Raw genomic sequence first — 13878 nt, forward strand, 5'->3', positions numbered from 1 at the left:
TTTTCTTTCAGCAAATCTTTGGTCAGGCAGGAAAACTTTTACTCAACTTTGTCAGTAATAGCTAAAGTGTCATATGCAATGAGATGCATTTAAGGCACTGAAGCAGCAACAAAGTGACAGTCTCGCCACATGCTGTTAAAGAAACAACACCTTCAGTATTGTGACACAGTTCTGTGCTAATATTGTCAGCATGTGAGTTTAAGACATTTGTTCTTATGGATTGAAATGTAAAGATTTGTGTTAAATAATATTACCTTCACCGCATCTCATCTGCTTCCATATTGGCTTGTGCTTGTAGTCATGATGTCTTTTGACAACCCACACAGTTGAGTCAGCTCTGGCCTTATGTGAAGAGTAGTAAAAATATATAACAGGTAATAAGAAATGAAAAAAATTTTTTTGTCCTGCAGTGTTTCCTTCAAACTGCAAACTGCATTATCTTATTTATTTTTTGTTTTGTTTCCTTGTTGTTTTTTCATTTTTGGAAATCATTAAAAAGTCTACAGATTTATCTTATTTATCAAAAAAGGTTTTTGTTTTTTTCCCCCCAGAGTTGGTATTGAGTGTGTTCTATGCAGCAAAAAGAGCATTTCCCCCAAACGTACTGAAGGCTTGGCCCTCCATAGCCATAAATACATCTGACTCATGCATCAGAATGAGTTTTACTTAACCCAAGTCTGAAATTCCATAATTGAATTTCAAGCCACTCATATTCATTTATTTCATTTTCAGAAATGAATTGTGAATGCATGCACAGAGAACGAAGACCAACCACAGAGCTGCTACCTCTGATCTCAACACAGAAACCATTATCCCAGCATGTGATAACTTAATGGTCATACTCCATCCCAGAGACATCAAAAAGCACTACTTTTAACCACAGAAGATTTCTTTGAACCTGTGTGACACAGGACAGTACAATAGTCCTTATGTGGACAAAGAGGCAAATCCCACAGCAATTACACTCTGCCTTCTTCACTTTCACCGCTGCTCTATTGTTTGGCTGCGTGTGTCCTGCTCTTACTTTGTTTTTGTCTGTCTTTCTAATACTACCCCATATCTTCTTCTTTAACACAGTCATATGTCTTCATAGCTTTCCATCGCTAGCTTTCCTTCTAATCACCTCAGTCATACAGTTTTTCTTTGTTTTGTCCATTAAGAAGTCTTCCATGATGGTGTGGAGAACAGCCATTAACAAAAGCACATCAGAATTTCATGTTAGCTGAAGGTATAAGTGTTATACAAACTGTTACGGAACTAAAACCGAAAATAAACAGTGTATATGTTCCATGATGTGTTTTGTGCATCATAAGTTATCTACAGATCTGTCAGCAACCGTGTAGTTATTGATCAGTGGATGCTGAAGCATTTGGGAACGCTGTAAGATTGCCCTCCAAATTTTCACCTATGCAGATGAAATCCTAAGTTTCACATATTCACTATAATTCTGCAGGTGCACCTGATCATTTTCCTTTGGAAAAACTTGAGAGCTAAAATGTGCTTTTTATCACAAAATATTTGTAGTGTATTGCCTGTCAATATGTCACTTGTATGAAGACATTATAGTTGATTTTATTAATAATACCCCATTTCCACTTCCTATCCAAACATGTTATAAAATCCATCACTGTGGCTGCACACATCTAGCCATGAAATTACCTAGTCACTCACCATAATCTATCCACTCACCCCACACACCACTGAGTACACTGCACTACTGTGTCACTGATAATGACTCAAGTTCTAAAAGTATCCACTGAAATAGCTTTTGCCTCTTTAAAGTAAACCACCACCATCACTGCGGAACTGACATTAGACTCTAATGATGTACCAGAAAACATTATCTGATGCTGTAAAACTGATATCCCAGCCTGGACAGCATGGCTAGTAACTCAACAACGCACACTTTAATTGTAATATCTGAATATAGAAGCCATGCACATGTACTGAAGAACACCATCCCAATACATGTTCATGATTCCTGAGAAATGAAACGTGTGGTACATTTTAGTCATTTCTGCCTAGAAATATTCATCTGAAAAGTGCAGACTTCAATTGGATGTCCGTGGTTAGCATCAGTAGCAAGACACGATTTGGTGTTCAACCCAGGCTCAACTGCCCAGCACAGTCGTGCACAGAGAACTATTGCCACGTAAGAATGTCAACATTTAATGACACTATAAAGCCATTTTTTTTTCTTCAGTATCTTGGGTTTGAAAATTCTCATTATATTCAATTTAATTGCGAATAGATTTCAATATGGCTAACATTATGGGAAACCCATTCTTATGACAAACTATAGAAAAGGTATAGTTGGGGAAGATGTGTTTTGTTAACAATAAATAAAAAGTCAAATGTAAATCGCAGGCCAGTAGCAGAAGACGAAAAATGAGTGACCCTCCATCATTCAGACCTCAGTTTAGATGTTTATGCACAAAATGTAAATAGTGAAATTAAATCTTTAGAATAATGACTTCTTACAGATTACACTAGACAGTAAAATTACTTGAATTCCAACAGTTTCTTCCCATGTCACAGTGATTGAACTACATGAATACTGACTATCTACTTAGATGGATTGCTTGGATCGGCTGATATCCATGGCATCATCTCTTATCAAAATTGTTTTTTTCTTGTTTTGTTTTGGGGTTTTTTGCATAAAATGTTATTCGGGAAAACAAGTAAGCAATTGATGTACTAACATTTTCAGAATTGAGGCATACTGCTTTAGATAATGTATTGTTCTGAAAGATAATATAATTTTAAAACATGAAGTTGAGCACTTCAGACTTAATTTACCAGTCAGAAGTGATGTCTCTAGGATGTAAGACTACTAAGTTCTGGTCGATAAATGTCACTTTTTAGTCTCTAAAAAATTGCTTCCGACCTGTGCCTTTTACGTAAGGCTAAAATTTCACTTTTATCAATTTTATAAATATAAAAAACAAAAAATATATTTTAAAAAAAACGTTTAATTCTATAGACCATAGAGTATTGTCTTAGGATCTGTATTCTTCATGTCACTTTTATTTAGGGCTTTTCCATGTATTGAATATCTAAATTAATGTGTCTTCTTGTATACTGTAAAATAATTATTGTTATTTTCAACTTTGTGCATAGTTACTGGGTGGCAAACTGCAGACACAGAAACAAACTCAAGGAAAGCAACTTCTCCTGTAACTAAGGGACATTTCTGTGATCTTGCTTTTCTTTTTCTGTGCAATACACTGTGTTTCACAGCTATTCTTCCTTTATTATCAAATCACAAAATCTTGTTTTCTGAATTATGATTTTTCCATGGTGTGTGAACATTAAATAAGCTTCTGTAATCTGTCAGTGCATTTCCTTTCAGTGTATTTGTATGTGTAACATGTTAGAGGCGAAGAAGAGCAGTGAATTTATAATGTGCACGTATCTATTTAGTACGAAAAAAGGAAATATACAATAAGCGATAATGCTGACTGCTGCCAAGACAATGACATTAACACCCAGAACTTATCAAGGACGCTGTCAGCACATCTCTCCCCCTCTCTCGCTTTTGCTCTCTCTGTCACTCACTCTGACTCAAAAATATCTATACAGAAAAAAAGTGCACACACAGCCAAGAAGGGAGAGGCTAAAAGAGAAAGACAGAGAGGAGGTGGAGGACATTATCTTGATGAAACAGCGCTTGATACAGTAGCCAGAGCCAACCAGAACATAGCTCTGCTTTCTTTTAATGGAGATTACACAGTCAAGGTCCAGCCTGAGCTCATCTTATTTAACACTGCATACAACTACATCATTGTGAGTGTGTGCATGTGTGTTTGTGACAGTGTGTATGATCTAATATGCTGCTATCTTGCGACACATCAGCCATAATTACTGCACACCTCCTGACCTATGATCTGGCAGCCAATCAAATCCCCCACTATTGCTGACCAACGCGAGCACACATGAGTACTGGGGATGTGGTGCAACACACCTCACATCAATCCACCATCACAAGGTCTGCAAATTACTTGTCTTATTCAGGGTTTTAGATGCAAGTATGTTGCTGTTATTACATTGAGTATATCAGAGGGTCTTTACAAGACCTGACAAATGACAAAAAAGTATTTCCTGATGTGCGCACTTATACTTTCTGAAATGCAGTAGCTGTGTTCAGTGAGAATACTGCTTCTGACATTTTCACTTTCTTCTTAAGGTTTTTTAAATTGGCCCTAAATTCACTTTCAGGTAGTGTTTTAAAAGGCCCAGTCTCTTAATTGCAGCATTCTAAAAACCAGCAGAGTAAAGACTCTAATAACTTGTAGACCTTGATTTCACATCTCTCTCTCCATCTCAGTCTCTCTCGCTCAGTCTCTCTCTCTCTCTCTCTCTCTCTCTCTCACACTTTCTCTCTCTCTCATGCTGTAACATATAGCTCTTCTTTTTTCTTCCTGTTTGCAGGGTGTTCTTCTTTCTGTGGCATTGTATAGGTTGGAGTCAGATCATACATACCTCCTTGTCTACATATTTTCTTGCCCGGTTTCCTGGCACATTCCTTGGATATTCTTTTGACTGTAAAATGAATAGAAAACTAAAGAATAACATGGAGCCCCTGGACGCGCAGTGCACACAGGAGCTGGCATGCACACGCACACATGAACACTCACGCAGCGCTGATTGACTGAAAAAGACTTGGAGAGGAAGGAAGGGAGAAATAAAGACAGGGGGAAAGAATGAATAACACCAGCTCAATCAGAGCAGTATTCACTCTATCAGTCGGCCAGCCAGCCAGTCATTCAGCCAGTCAGCCAAATCAATCGGTGATGATCATGACAACAACTGTCTTGTTTAATGAACTGTAGCCATTGTGGATGAGCACAATACGCTATGATGAGCTGCAGACATGAGAGTGGGGGGGGGGGGCCTGCAGAGCAGGGCAAATAAAGAAATTAGAAAAAAGAGGAGCTGAGAGGAAAATCTGTTCAAAAAGTCTGAAAGAATGAATGTGGAAGAAAAAATATTGAGGCAGATGTGGAGTGAAATTAAAAGTATGCACACTGTTCTCTCTTTCACACGTCACTCTTGCACATTCATGTAGTATAAGAAATATCATGCACATTTAACATGCACAAGGTCATGCTTTCCCTTCTAATGACAGACATACAAGGACAGAAACAGAAATTCACTCTCACATAGTAACAACACACCCCAACAACACTTTTTTTTTCCTCTATCAGAAGGTTGTGGGTTTAATTCTCTCTGCCCCACCTCCCTCTGTACTCAGCCATCCTACCCTGGGCTTGCAGGCAAACTCACCATCCTCAGTGGGAACATAGATGTTAAGATAGAGGCAGTCCTCGCTCTGGTCCTGGACGTAGGTAGACACCACATCGATGCTGTTGGTAAACCACACTGGCAGCATGACATCTGGCAGACGGCCCTCGACGATGCTCTGGGGACACACTGGGGCAAAGTGTGTGGCATTGCGAATGTCAGGCCATGGTGCCGCTGGCTCAGGTGGCTGAAAGCGGCGCTCACCAGTAGGTGGAGCGGCATATGGAACGCCCAGAAATTGTATGACAGGACCCAGGATCTCATTGTTCAGCTCCTTCTTGATACCACGAAGCTTGCCATTGGCTGTGGTTACTATTGGGTCATTCTCATCAAGTTTCTGAGCTAACACAACAGCTGGACATGCCTGCAGAAGCAGCAATCCCAGCCATATTAGAGTGGATACCCACCAGCCAGCCTTTAAGGAACCTTCTAGACCTACATATCCCATGCTTCTGCTCCCACATGTAGCACTCTGAAGTAGCCGACATCCAATCCTCGAATGCTGCCTCCACTCGAACATGGCTGCTGTCCCACGTTTTACACTTGGTTGCTTTCTCTGTTTTTGGCCAGTTCTTGCTCGTGAAACAAACTACTTATTTCCTTTTTCTCACTTATACCATGCAGATGCAAACACAAACACAATCACAAAACTGACATTCATACAAAAGTAAGGTATAAGGAAATTGGTAACTCCGGAGCAAATGAGGGTTGTGGATGCTAATGATCCGTTTTAAAACCAAAGCACTGCAAAGCATCCAGTAGAACTGTAGCAGCCATCAGTTTCCTCCAAATTGGTGAAAGAAAATCTGTGAAATATTCCTCACAGTATGGAAATATATTCCTCAAAAAGGTCCTGTAAACAATCACTGGACTGAAGAAGAAAACACTGAAGATTTCATCTTTAGGCACCACTTCTCAGGAGATAGACAAGCCAGTCAGTGGTGATGGTTTCCATATTGCCATGTACAGCGGCAGAAGCAGCGATTGCAGTGCAGTGGGTCTAGTAGGTACTTGTACTGTGAAGAGTCAAGTCCAAAGTTGGTCCCCTGCAACACAGTAAACACACCTTTAGCATTCACACTAAGAAGGCAATGACCATTTTTAACCAGTACCATTTTAAATGTACAAAATTATTTTTCTTACTTCACAGCATTGTAGACATGCCATTTAATTTGTCTCATACCCATATGCACGGATGGTTACATGAGATAACATTCCTCAGCAACACACAAGGTATCAATCAGCATGCATGGCAACAAATTATAATGTAGAGTTTAATTGTATACACTACTGACTGTGTGACACTCCATCCCACCGAGAGGGGCTGATATTTAGACAGACCTTAACTTGGATCCCAGCAGCAACAAGGCTTACAGTCAAAGCCACAGGTCATTTCAATGAAAGTGGATATTGTGACATCATTAGTGCCAGTGTACCACATGTTATGGAGAGGCAAAATTTGGAGATGGTAAATGGGTATGTAGCAAGGAACTTCATTCAGGTGGCTACAGTTTGTGTCATGTCACAGACCTTGTATTAACATTCCCCAGAAACTTTGCCTGTTTTACCATTCTCCCAGTAAGTCTGTCTAATGAGATATATGGTAGTAACACAAATTAATTCCAGCTGAAACAAGGTAACACACAATTTTTACTTCACCCTTTACGCCACTATGTGTTTGTGTGTGTGCATGAAATTGTCGAACATGAAGGTATGTCCTTCACACTATGTGGTTTTCTACCTTTCCCACACTTCTTAGTAGTCACTGTTCCATCTGGATGAGCTCACCTTCAATTTCATACACTGAGGTAATCCTGTTTAACACTAGGAAGGCCCAGGCTTCTACCTTTCTACCTTTAAAACCCGCCACCAGCCAAATGGCTGGTAGGCTTTTAGCTAAGCTTTAGCTTCAGGCAAGTGGAAGCTAAATTGGCTAGTCATTCATATGTAAATTGGGTTGTTACCTGGGAATTCTGGAGGGAGGGGAGTGGGGGTGTGTGGATGAGGGGGTGGGGGAGCTGCTAAAAGCGGTGAGCTTCCTTTTGTTTCATCTTGATGCATTCTCAATCATCCAGGGAAACAAATCTCCAAAAGTCACCAACTTGGAGTGTTTCAGTTTGCCATCTTAGGGAGAAATCAACACACATGGGTGTATGTCCTTTGTTGCTGAGATTTATTGATAAAAACAGTACAAAAAATCAACCATTTGTACACATTTTTACAAATAATTATAAAAAGTGAGTGAGTACATTTCAACATTTTCAGCAATCACTCACAATCCTGGCACTGCCATGGTATCTGTAGTCTGCATTTACCTTGGCTTGGCTTCCTGATCAATTGTCCACTACCAAAAGGAAGCCAAGCCCTGTGATCACACCTTGTTTTGTTGTAAAGGGTGGCAGGGCTTGGCTTCCTTTTGGTAGTGGAGCATTGATCAGTCGTCCATTGTGGCATCAATGTGATCACACCTTGTTTTGTTGTAAAGGGTGGCAGGGCTTGGCTTCCTTTTGGTAGTGGAGCATTGATCAGTCGTCCATTGTGGCATCAATGTGATCACACCTTGTTTTGTTGTAAAGGGTGGCAGGGCTTGGCTTCCTTTTGGTAGTGGAGCATTGATCAGTCGTCCATTGTGGCATCAATGTGATCACACCTTGTTTTGTTGTAAAGGGTGGCAGGGCTTGGCTTCCTTTTGGTAGTGGAGCATTGATCAGTCGTCCATTGTGGCATCAATGTGATCACACCTTGTTTTGTTGTAAAGGGTGGCAGGGCTTGGCTTCCTTTTGGTAGTGGAGCATTGATCAGTCGTCCATTGTGGCATCAATGTGATCACACCTTGTTTTGTTGTAAAGGGTGGCAGGGCTTGGCTTCCTTTTGGTAGTGGAGCATTGATCAGTCGTCCATTGTGGCATCAATGTGATCACACCTTGTTTTGTTGTAAAGGGTGGCAGGGCTTGGCTTCCTTTTGGTAGTGGAGCATTGATCAGTCGTCCATTGTGGCATCAATGTGATCACACCTTGTTTTGTTGTAAAGGGTGGCAGGGCTTGGCTTCCTTTTGGTAGTGGAGCATTGATCAGTCGTCCATTGTGGCATCAATGTGATCACACCTTGTTTTGTTGTAAAAGGTGGCAGGGCTTGGCTTCCTTTTGGTAGTGGAGCATTGATCAGTCGTCCATTGTGGCATCAATGTGATCACACCTTGTTTTGTTGTAAAGGGTGGCAGGGCTTGGCTTCCTTTTGGTAGTGGAGCATTGATCAGGAAGCCAAGCCCTATATATATGATACAATCTCACTACACTTAGCCTAATCCTTCATTGCCCTGAAGAATTCTGTGGTGTACGGACCTCCTCTCCAAGGAAAGAAAATGCAGAGAAGACTCACCACTCAGCAGGCCTTGGAAATGATCCTGAGGGAAGTCGACCCTTGTGACTCGGATGGAGAAGACCTACAAGTTCAGCCGGATTCGGACTCAGAGCTGTCTGATCAGTCTTCCGGTTAGTTGCATTTCATGTTATTTCCTATTTCATTTCAAATAAGTAAGTGGATGTAGTTTGTAAGTAAGATATTTCAGACATTATTCTGATACAGAGGAGGAGATACTGGACCTTCCCATTGCTCACAATTTGAATTTGTTCACACTGCAGATGAGGAGACTGCTTCTGCACCTAAAAAGAGAGCTTGTTTGGGGACTGAGACAGCGAAAGATGGCACAGTGTGGCGTGAAGAACAGGTGGGGACCTGTCTCCCTTTCACCCCAATAGAAGCGTACGCACTACCAAAAGGAAGCCAAGCCCTGCCACCCTTTACAACAAAACAAGGTGTGATCACATTGATGCCACAATGGACGACTGATCAATGCTCCACTACCAAAAGGAAGCCAAGCCCTGCCACCCTTTACAACAAAACAAGGTGTGATCACATTGATGCCACAATGGACGACTGATCAATGCTCCACTACCAAAAGGAAGCCAAGCCCTGCCACCCTTTACAACAAAACAAGGTGTGATCACAGGGCTTGGCTTCCTTTTGGTAGTGGACAATTGATCAGGAAGCCAAGCCAAGGTAAATGCAGACTACAGATACCATGGCAGTGCCAGGATTGTGAGTGATTGCTGAAAATGTTGAAATGTACTCACTCACTTTTTATAATTATTTGTAAAAATGTGTACAAATGGTTGATTTTTTGTACTGTTTTTATCAATAAATCTCAGCAACAAAGGACATACACCCATGTGTGTTGATTTCTCCCTAAGATGGCAAACTGAAACACTCCAAGTTGGTGACTTTTGGAGATTTGTTTCCCTGGATGATTGAGAATGCATCAAGATGAAACAAAAGGAAGCTCACCGCTTTTAGCAGCTCCCCCACCCCCTCATCCACACACCCCCACTCCCCTCCCTCCAGAATTCCCAGGTAACAACCCAATTTACATATGAATGACTAGCCAATTTAGCTTCCACTTGCCTGAAGCTAAAGCTTAGCTAAAAGCCTACCAGCCATTTGGCTGCTCTCCGGGTTTTAAAGGTAGAAAAGCCAAATGGCTGGGCTCTGGGCCTTCCTAGTGTTAACTGCACACACACAGCAAACTGTCAAACTAGCTAAAATTAACACAGAACTGCATTTTCACTAAAACACTAACATGTTATACTCCTAAAAGTTTATGTGTATATCTGTATATGAAAGACTGATTGATCATGCAAGCAAGTACAACTGTGATTAACGGAAGAAACACGACAATGAGGGAAGACTAGAACCTGAACCTAAGTGTCCATACACAAACAGGAAATCTAAGGAGGCTAAGTTGACTGATGCACAATCCTACATATTAATATCTGATAATATCTTACCCAGCCCCAGTTACTGTCACTATCCTGCAAGACTGAATATTTTGTTGAAAACATTGTGTTAGCATAATGCTTTTCTTTTTTTTTTTTGAATACAGCTGATGCCCTCTCACTGTGTCAATGTATTTCTTCTATATCTCAATTTTGCTTTAATTCATCAGCTTAAGGAATAAAAACTCCTGAAAGGACCCACACCATTATGATGTCAAATGATGTGTAGTAGCTACAGTTAGGGTAATTGGTAATATGAAACTGTCTGTAAACGGGAATGCAAAAATGGGTGTCTATCTCTGTGTTAGCCCTGTGATGGACTTGCAACCTTCCAGGCTGTACCCCACCTCTTGGCCTATGACAGCTGGAATAGGGTCAACACCCATGCCCCCAGTGAGTGTGAATTGGATAAGTGCTTCTTTTTTTTCTTCTGAACATCACCTTCTGATTTATGAACAACACACACACACACACACACCAAATGATTTTGCTGAAGACATTTAAAAATTTTTTTTTTAATTATTTAAAAAAAAACCCAAAACAAACAATATATCTGGAGCCATGCATCTTCAAAGAAATCCTAATAACTACCAACACATGACCACATTTAATATTCAGTATACTATTATTTGTAGTTAATCTAACGTATACACTGAAAATTTAAAATAATTTAAAAAAAGGACTGACTCTAGATTGAATTATTTTCTTTCTTACACATAGGCCAGTTGTATACCATCCATATTCATTGTATAAAATTATGCTGGCAGCCATGTTGATGCCAGAGGATAAACTGCTTCGTTGGCCGCCTTTAAAAGTCAGCAGTTTTTGTTATTTGTTCAGGGACACAGAAGAATTGCCTACTAAACCTCTTTTACTTTTAGCAAACTGAAGCATGCTAAATAGTCCCTTTGGATCATGTCAAACAAGGGAACTAGTGGAATATACCCACGTTTTCTGCATAATGATGGAAAATTACAGCAGCTGCAAACACAGAGGGCTGTTGGAGCTGAACATTACAATATGACTCCCATACTTTGGATCAGAGAAAACTAAAAAACAATCTCAATATTTTAAATTTTTAATATTCAATATTTTTTTTATATTTATCTATTCATGGCTTTGTCCTTTCTCTTTACTCATTTAATTATTGTAAAAAGTGACAATACTGAATTCATTAATTTTTCAAGTGTTTAGAGATATTTGCGGTAAAATCTCATGACCGTTGTAAGGCTGTGTGTGGTTTGTCATCTGTCCAAACCAGAGCCATATTTTTAAAAGGGAAAAATGTAAGTTAAACTAATAAAAATAAGTTACAGATCTGTATAGACTAAAAACATGCTTAAAAAATAATTAAAAGAAACAGCTGAAGATGATGCCAATCATCTCCTGAAAAGAAGTGTAAAGCACGTAATCTAGCTTTGGAAATGAGTGCATTTCCTTTTGTTTTAAGGTTTAATATGTTCAACCTGGTAAGACAACATGTGTGAGTTTACAAAGACATAATGGCTAATTAAGAACAAAAAAAAATCATGGCTGTCTGTATGTTATGAGATAATTATGAAAAATTATTGAAAACAGTAAAATTCTTCTCCTATTACTACTTAGTTTCCAACCCACAAACATACTGTGAATATGACACAATGTAAGGAGGTTATTTCTTAGGTCCTCTATATTTTCAGTTTAAACCTTCAAATGTGACAGTTTGCATCTGCTGTTATTTCTTCTGAGGCCTCATGGGAGGCAGGCTGCAGTCAGCTGAATGGTCACAATGTGGGAGTGAAGGTGAAGCATTAAAAAAAAACTAATAGAAAACTAAATAACTAACAGAATATAGGTGAAACTAATTAGATGCCAACCAATCCTGAAGATGGTAGAGAAGACAAAGACAGAAAATTAACATCTAAAGACAAAGAAAGCAATTACCAAATGAGACAATGCAAGCAGACAGACAGTGAGAAAGCCAAAAACAGGAGACACACAAACTAGGTAAAAAACAAAACACCAAAACTCATAAAAAGCTAAAGAAAAACTTTTTAAAAGGACATTTGAGACTATGACACACGTAGCCAGAATCCTGAGGTCACGAGCACATAACACAACACTTACAACACATCTCTTCTGGCTGGTACACACTAAATATCTGTGTGTATAAAGGCAGAGTTTGACATTGTGTGGAGAGTAGACAGCATGATATGACACTGTCACTAAATACAACAGTCTCCCTCATGGGTGGTAAACACAGAGCAGTCATCATCTGTAATTGATGCATCTGCATGGAAAGAACGGGAAACTCTACTACTAAAGACAGGAACACATGAAGTGATTATTTCAAAACAGCTGTGTTATATCTACTTGATTTGTTTGGTGGCAATGGTACTGCAGTGATCTTGCAACTATCTAGCCAAAATTTTAATGCAATTTGCAGGATTATAAATCCATCTAAATTGCAGAGAGAAATTTATCAGTACTTGAGGTGCTAATTCAGTCAGCAGCTATCAACTTAGACATGCCAGCCTCATTTCATGTTGTGTATATGTGCAGCTGCCAATAGCTCCTGCAATTTATGCTTAGCCTGTCATCAGATCAAATCTAACGTCTAAGAAGCTTGTTTGTCTCCATCCAATCTTTTGTGTGTTTTTTTCTTCTATATATAGCCATGTTCATTTTTCATTCTTTGAAGACCAATTTTAATTCAAGGTATTTTCAATTTTGTCCTGCTGTGTTATAAAATTTGGGCTCGTTTTTATCTGAATGTATTACTGTTGGTGTTCATTTTCTGCTTTTGCAATGTTGATTCGTACTAATATGTGTTTGCTGCATACACAATGTTAACTGTGCATCTCTATCTCTCAGCTGACTAAATCAAAATACAATAAAATGCAAAATCTAAAGCAAAATCGTTATAGCCACAAGATTATATTTTTCTTAAGTACTCTGTTTGATTATAGTTGTCATTGTGATGACAGTCTTTACACTCTAGGCTTTTGTCTCCTCTCCTGGGTTCATTTTTGTCCTGCTGAAACGCAATTAGGTAAGTTCAAAGAAGAACTTGACAAAGAAAGAAAGAAATGACAAAAGCTGTCAAAGTTTACCTTGGGATGTGTTTGCTGTAACAACACAGAGTAACCCATTGAAATATGCAGGTTAGTTTCCTGATATGACTGGTGAGGTTACTTGTCATTTTTCAATTCAAGTAATCATTTATTTAGTTACTTTTTAAAATAACTTGTCCATTACTAATTACACTCTCTGCCTCTTCCCTTTCTAGCCATAAAATAAATAAATATATATTAAAAAGAAACTCATCCTGATGCCGTTCCATTTATGCAGCTGGTGAGAGGCAGATGACCAGTGTTATACACGAATGCATTTTATAGAGTGCATTGCTATTGCTAGTGAGGGTTCACACAATATAGCTGGCCCTACTGAAACCAGTTCATATGAAGATTTGAGCCCAGATTTAAGCCCTGTGTGAAAACAGCCTAAAGAGTTGGTTTCCCTCGGATAGCACATTTGACCCTAAAACTGAAAAGGTTTCTCGGATGAGAGGTGAAACGTCTTCAAGCAACTTAAAGAAGTCCAGACGCTTTTCTTTCCAAGGTCCTTAGACTACGATGACCTGGATGACTGAGAAACTTCACAGACATGAAGAAAATGTTTCAAATTTTATTCCCACTTGGTCTAAAAATAGATTTCAGCCACATTGGCAACAAAATTGAAATTACATTGACATTAAACTTC

General features: G+C 39.3%; 1 protein-coding gene across 1 annotated transcript in view; it reads right to left on the bottom strand.

Moving 5' to 3' along the window:
- nlgn1 (neuroligin 1) overlaps positions 1–13878 on the bottom strand; it is a 301957-nt gene that overhangs the window by 267489 nt on the left and 20590 nt on the right. The window contains exons 2-3 of the mRNA XM_085398088.1: positions 5287–6350; positions 4483–4542 (exon numbers count right to left, since the gene is read on the bottom strand). Of these exons, the coding sequence (XP_085254214.1) occupies positions 4483–4542; positions 5287–5824 (598 nt within the window). The 5' untranslated portion in view covers positions 5825–6350. The remainder of the gene's footprint in view (positions 1–4482; positions 4543–5286; positions 6351–13878) is intronic.

This window comes from Rhamphochromis longiceps, linkage group LG23 (genome assembly GCF_057381845.1).
Source record: "Rhamphochromis longiceps isolate RC_006_pf linkage group LG23, R_longiceps_female_GT1.1, whole genome shotgun sequence".
Lineage (NCBI taxonomy): Eukaryota > Metazoa > Chordata > Actinopteri > Cichliformes > Cichlidae > Rhamphochromis > Rhamphochromis longiceps.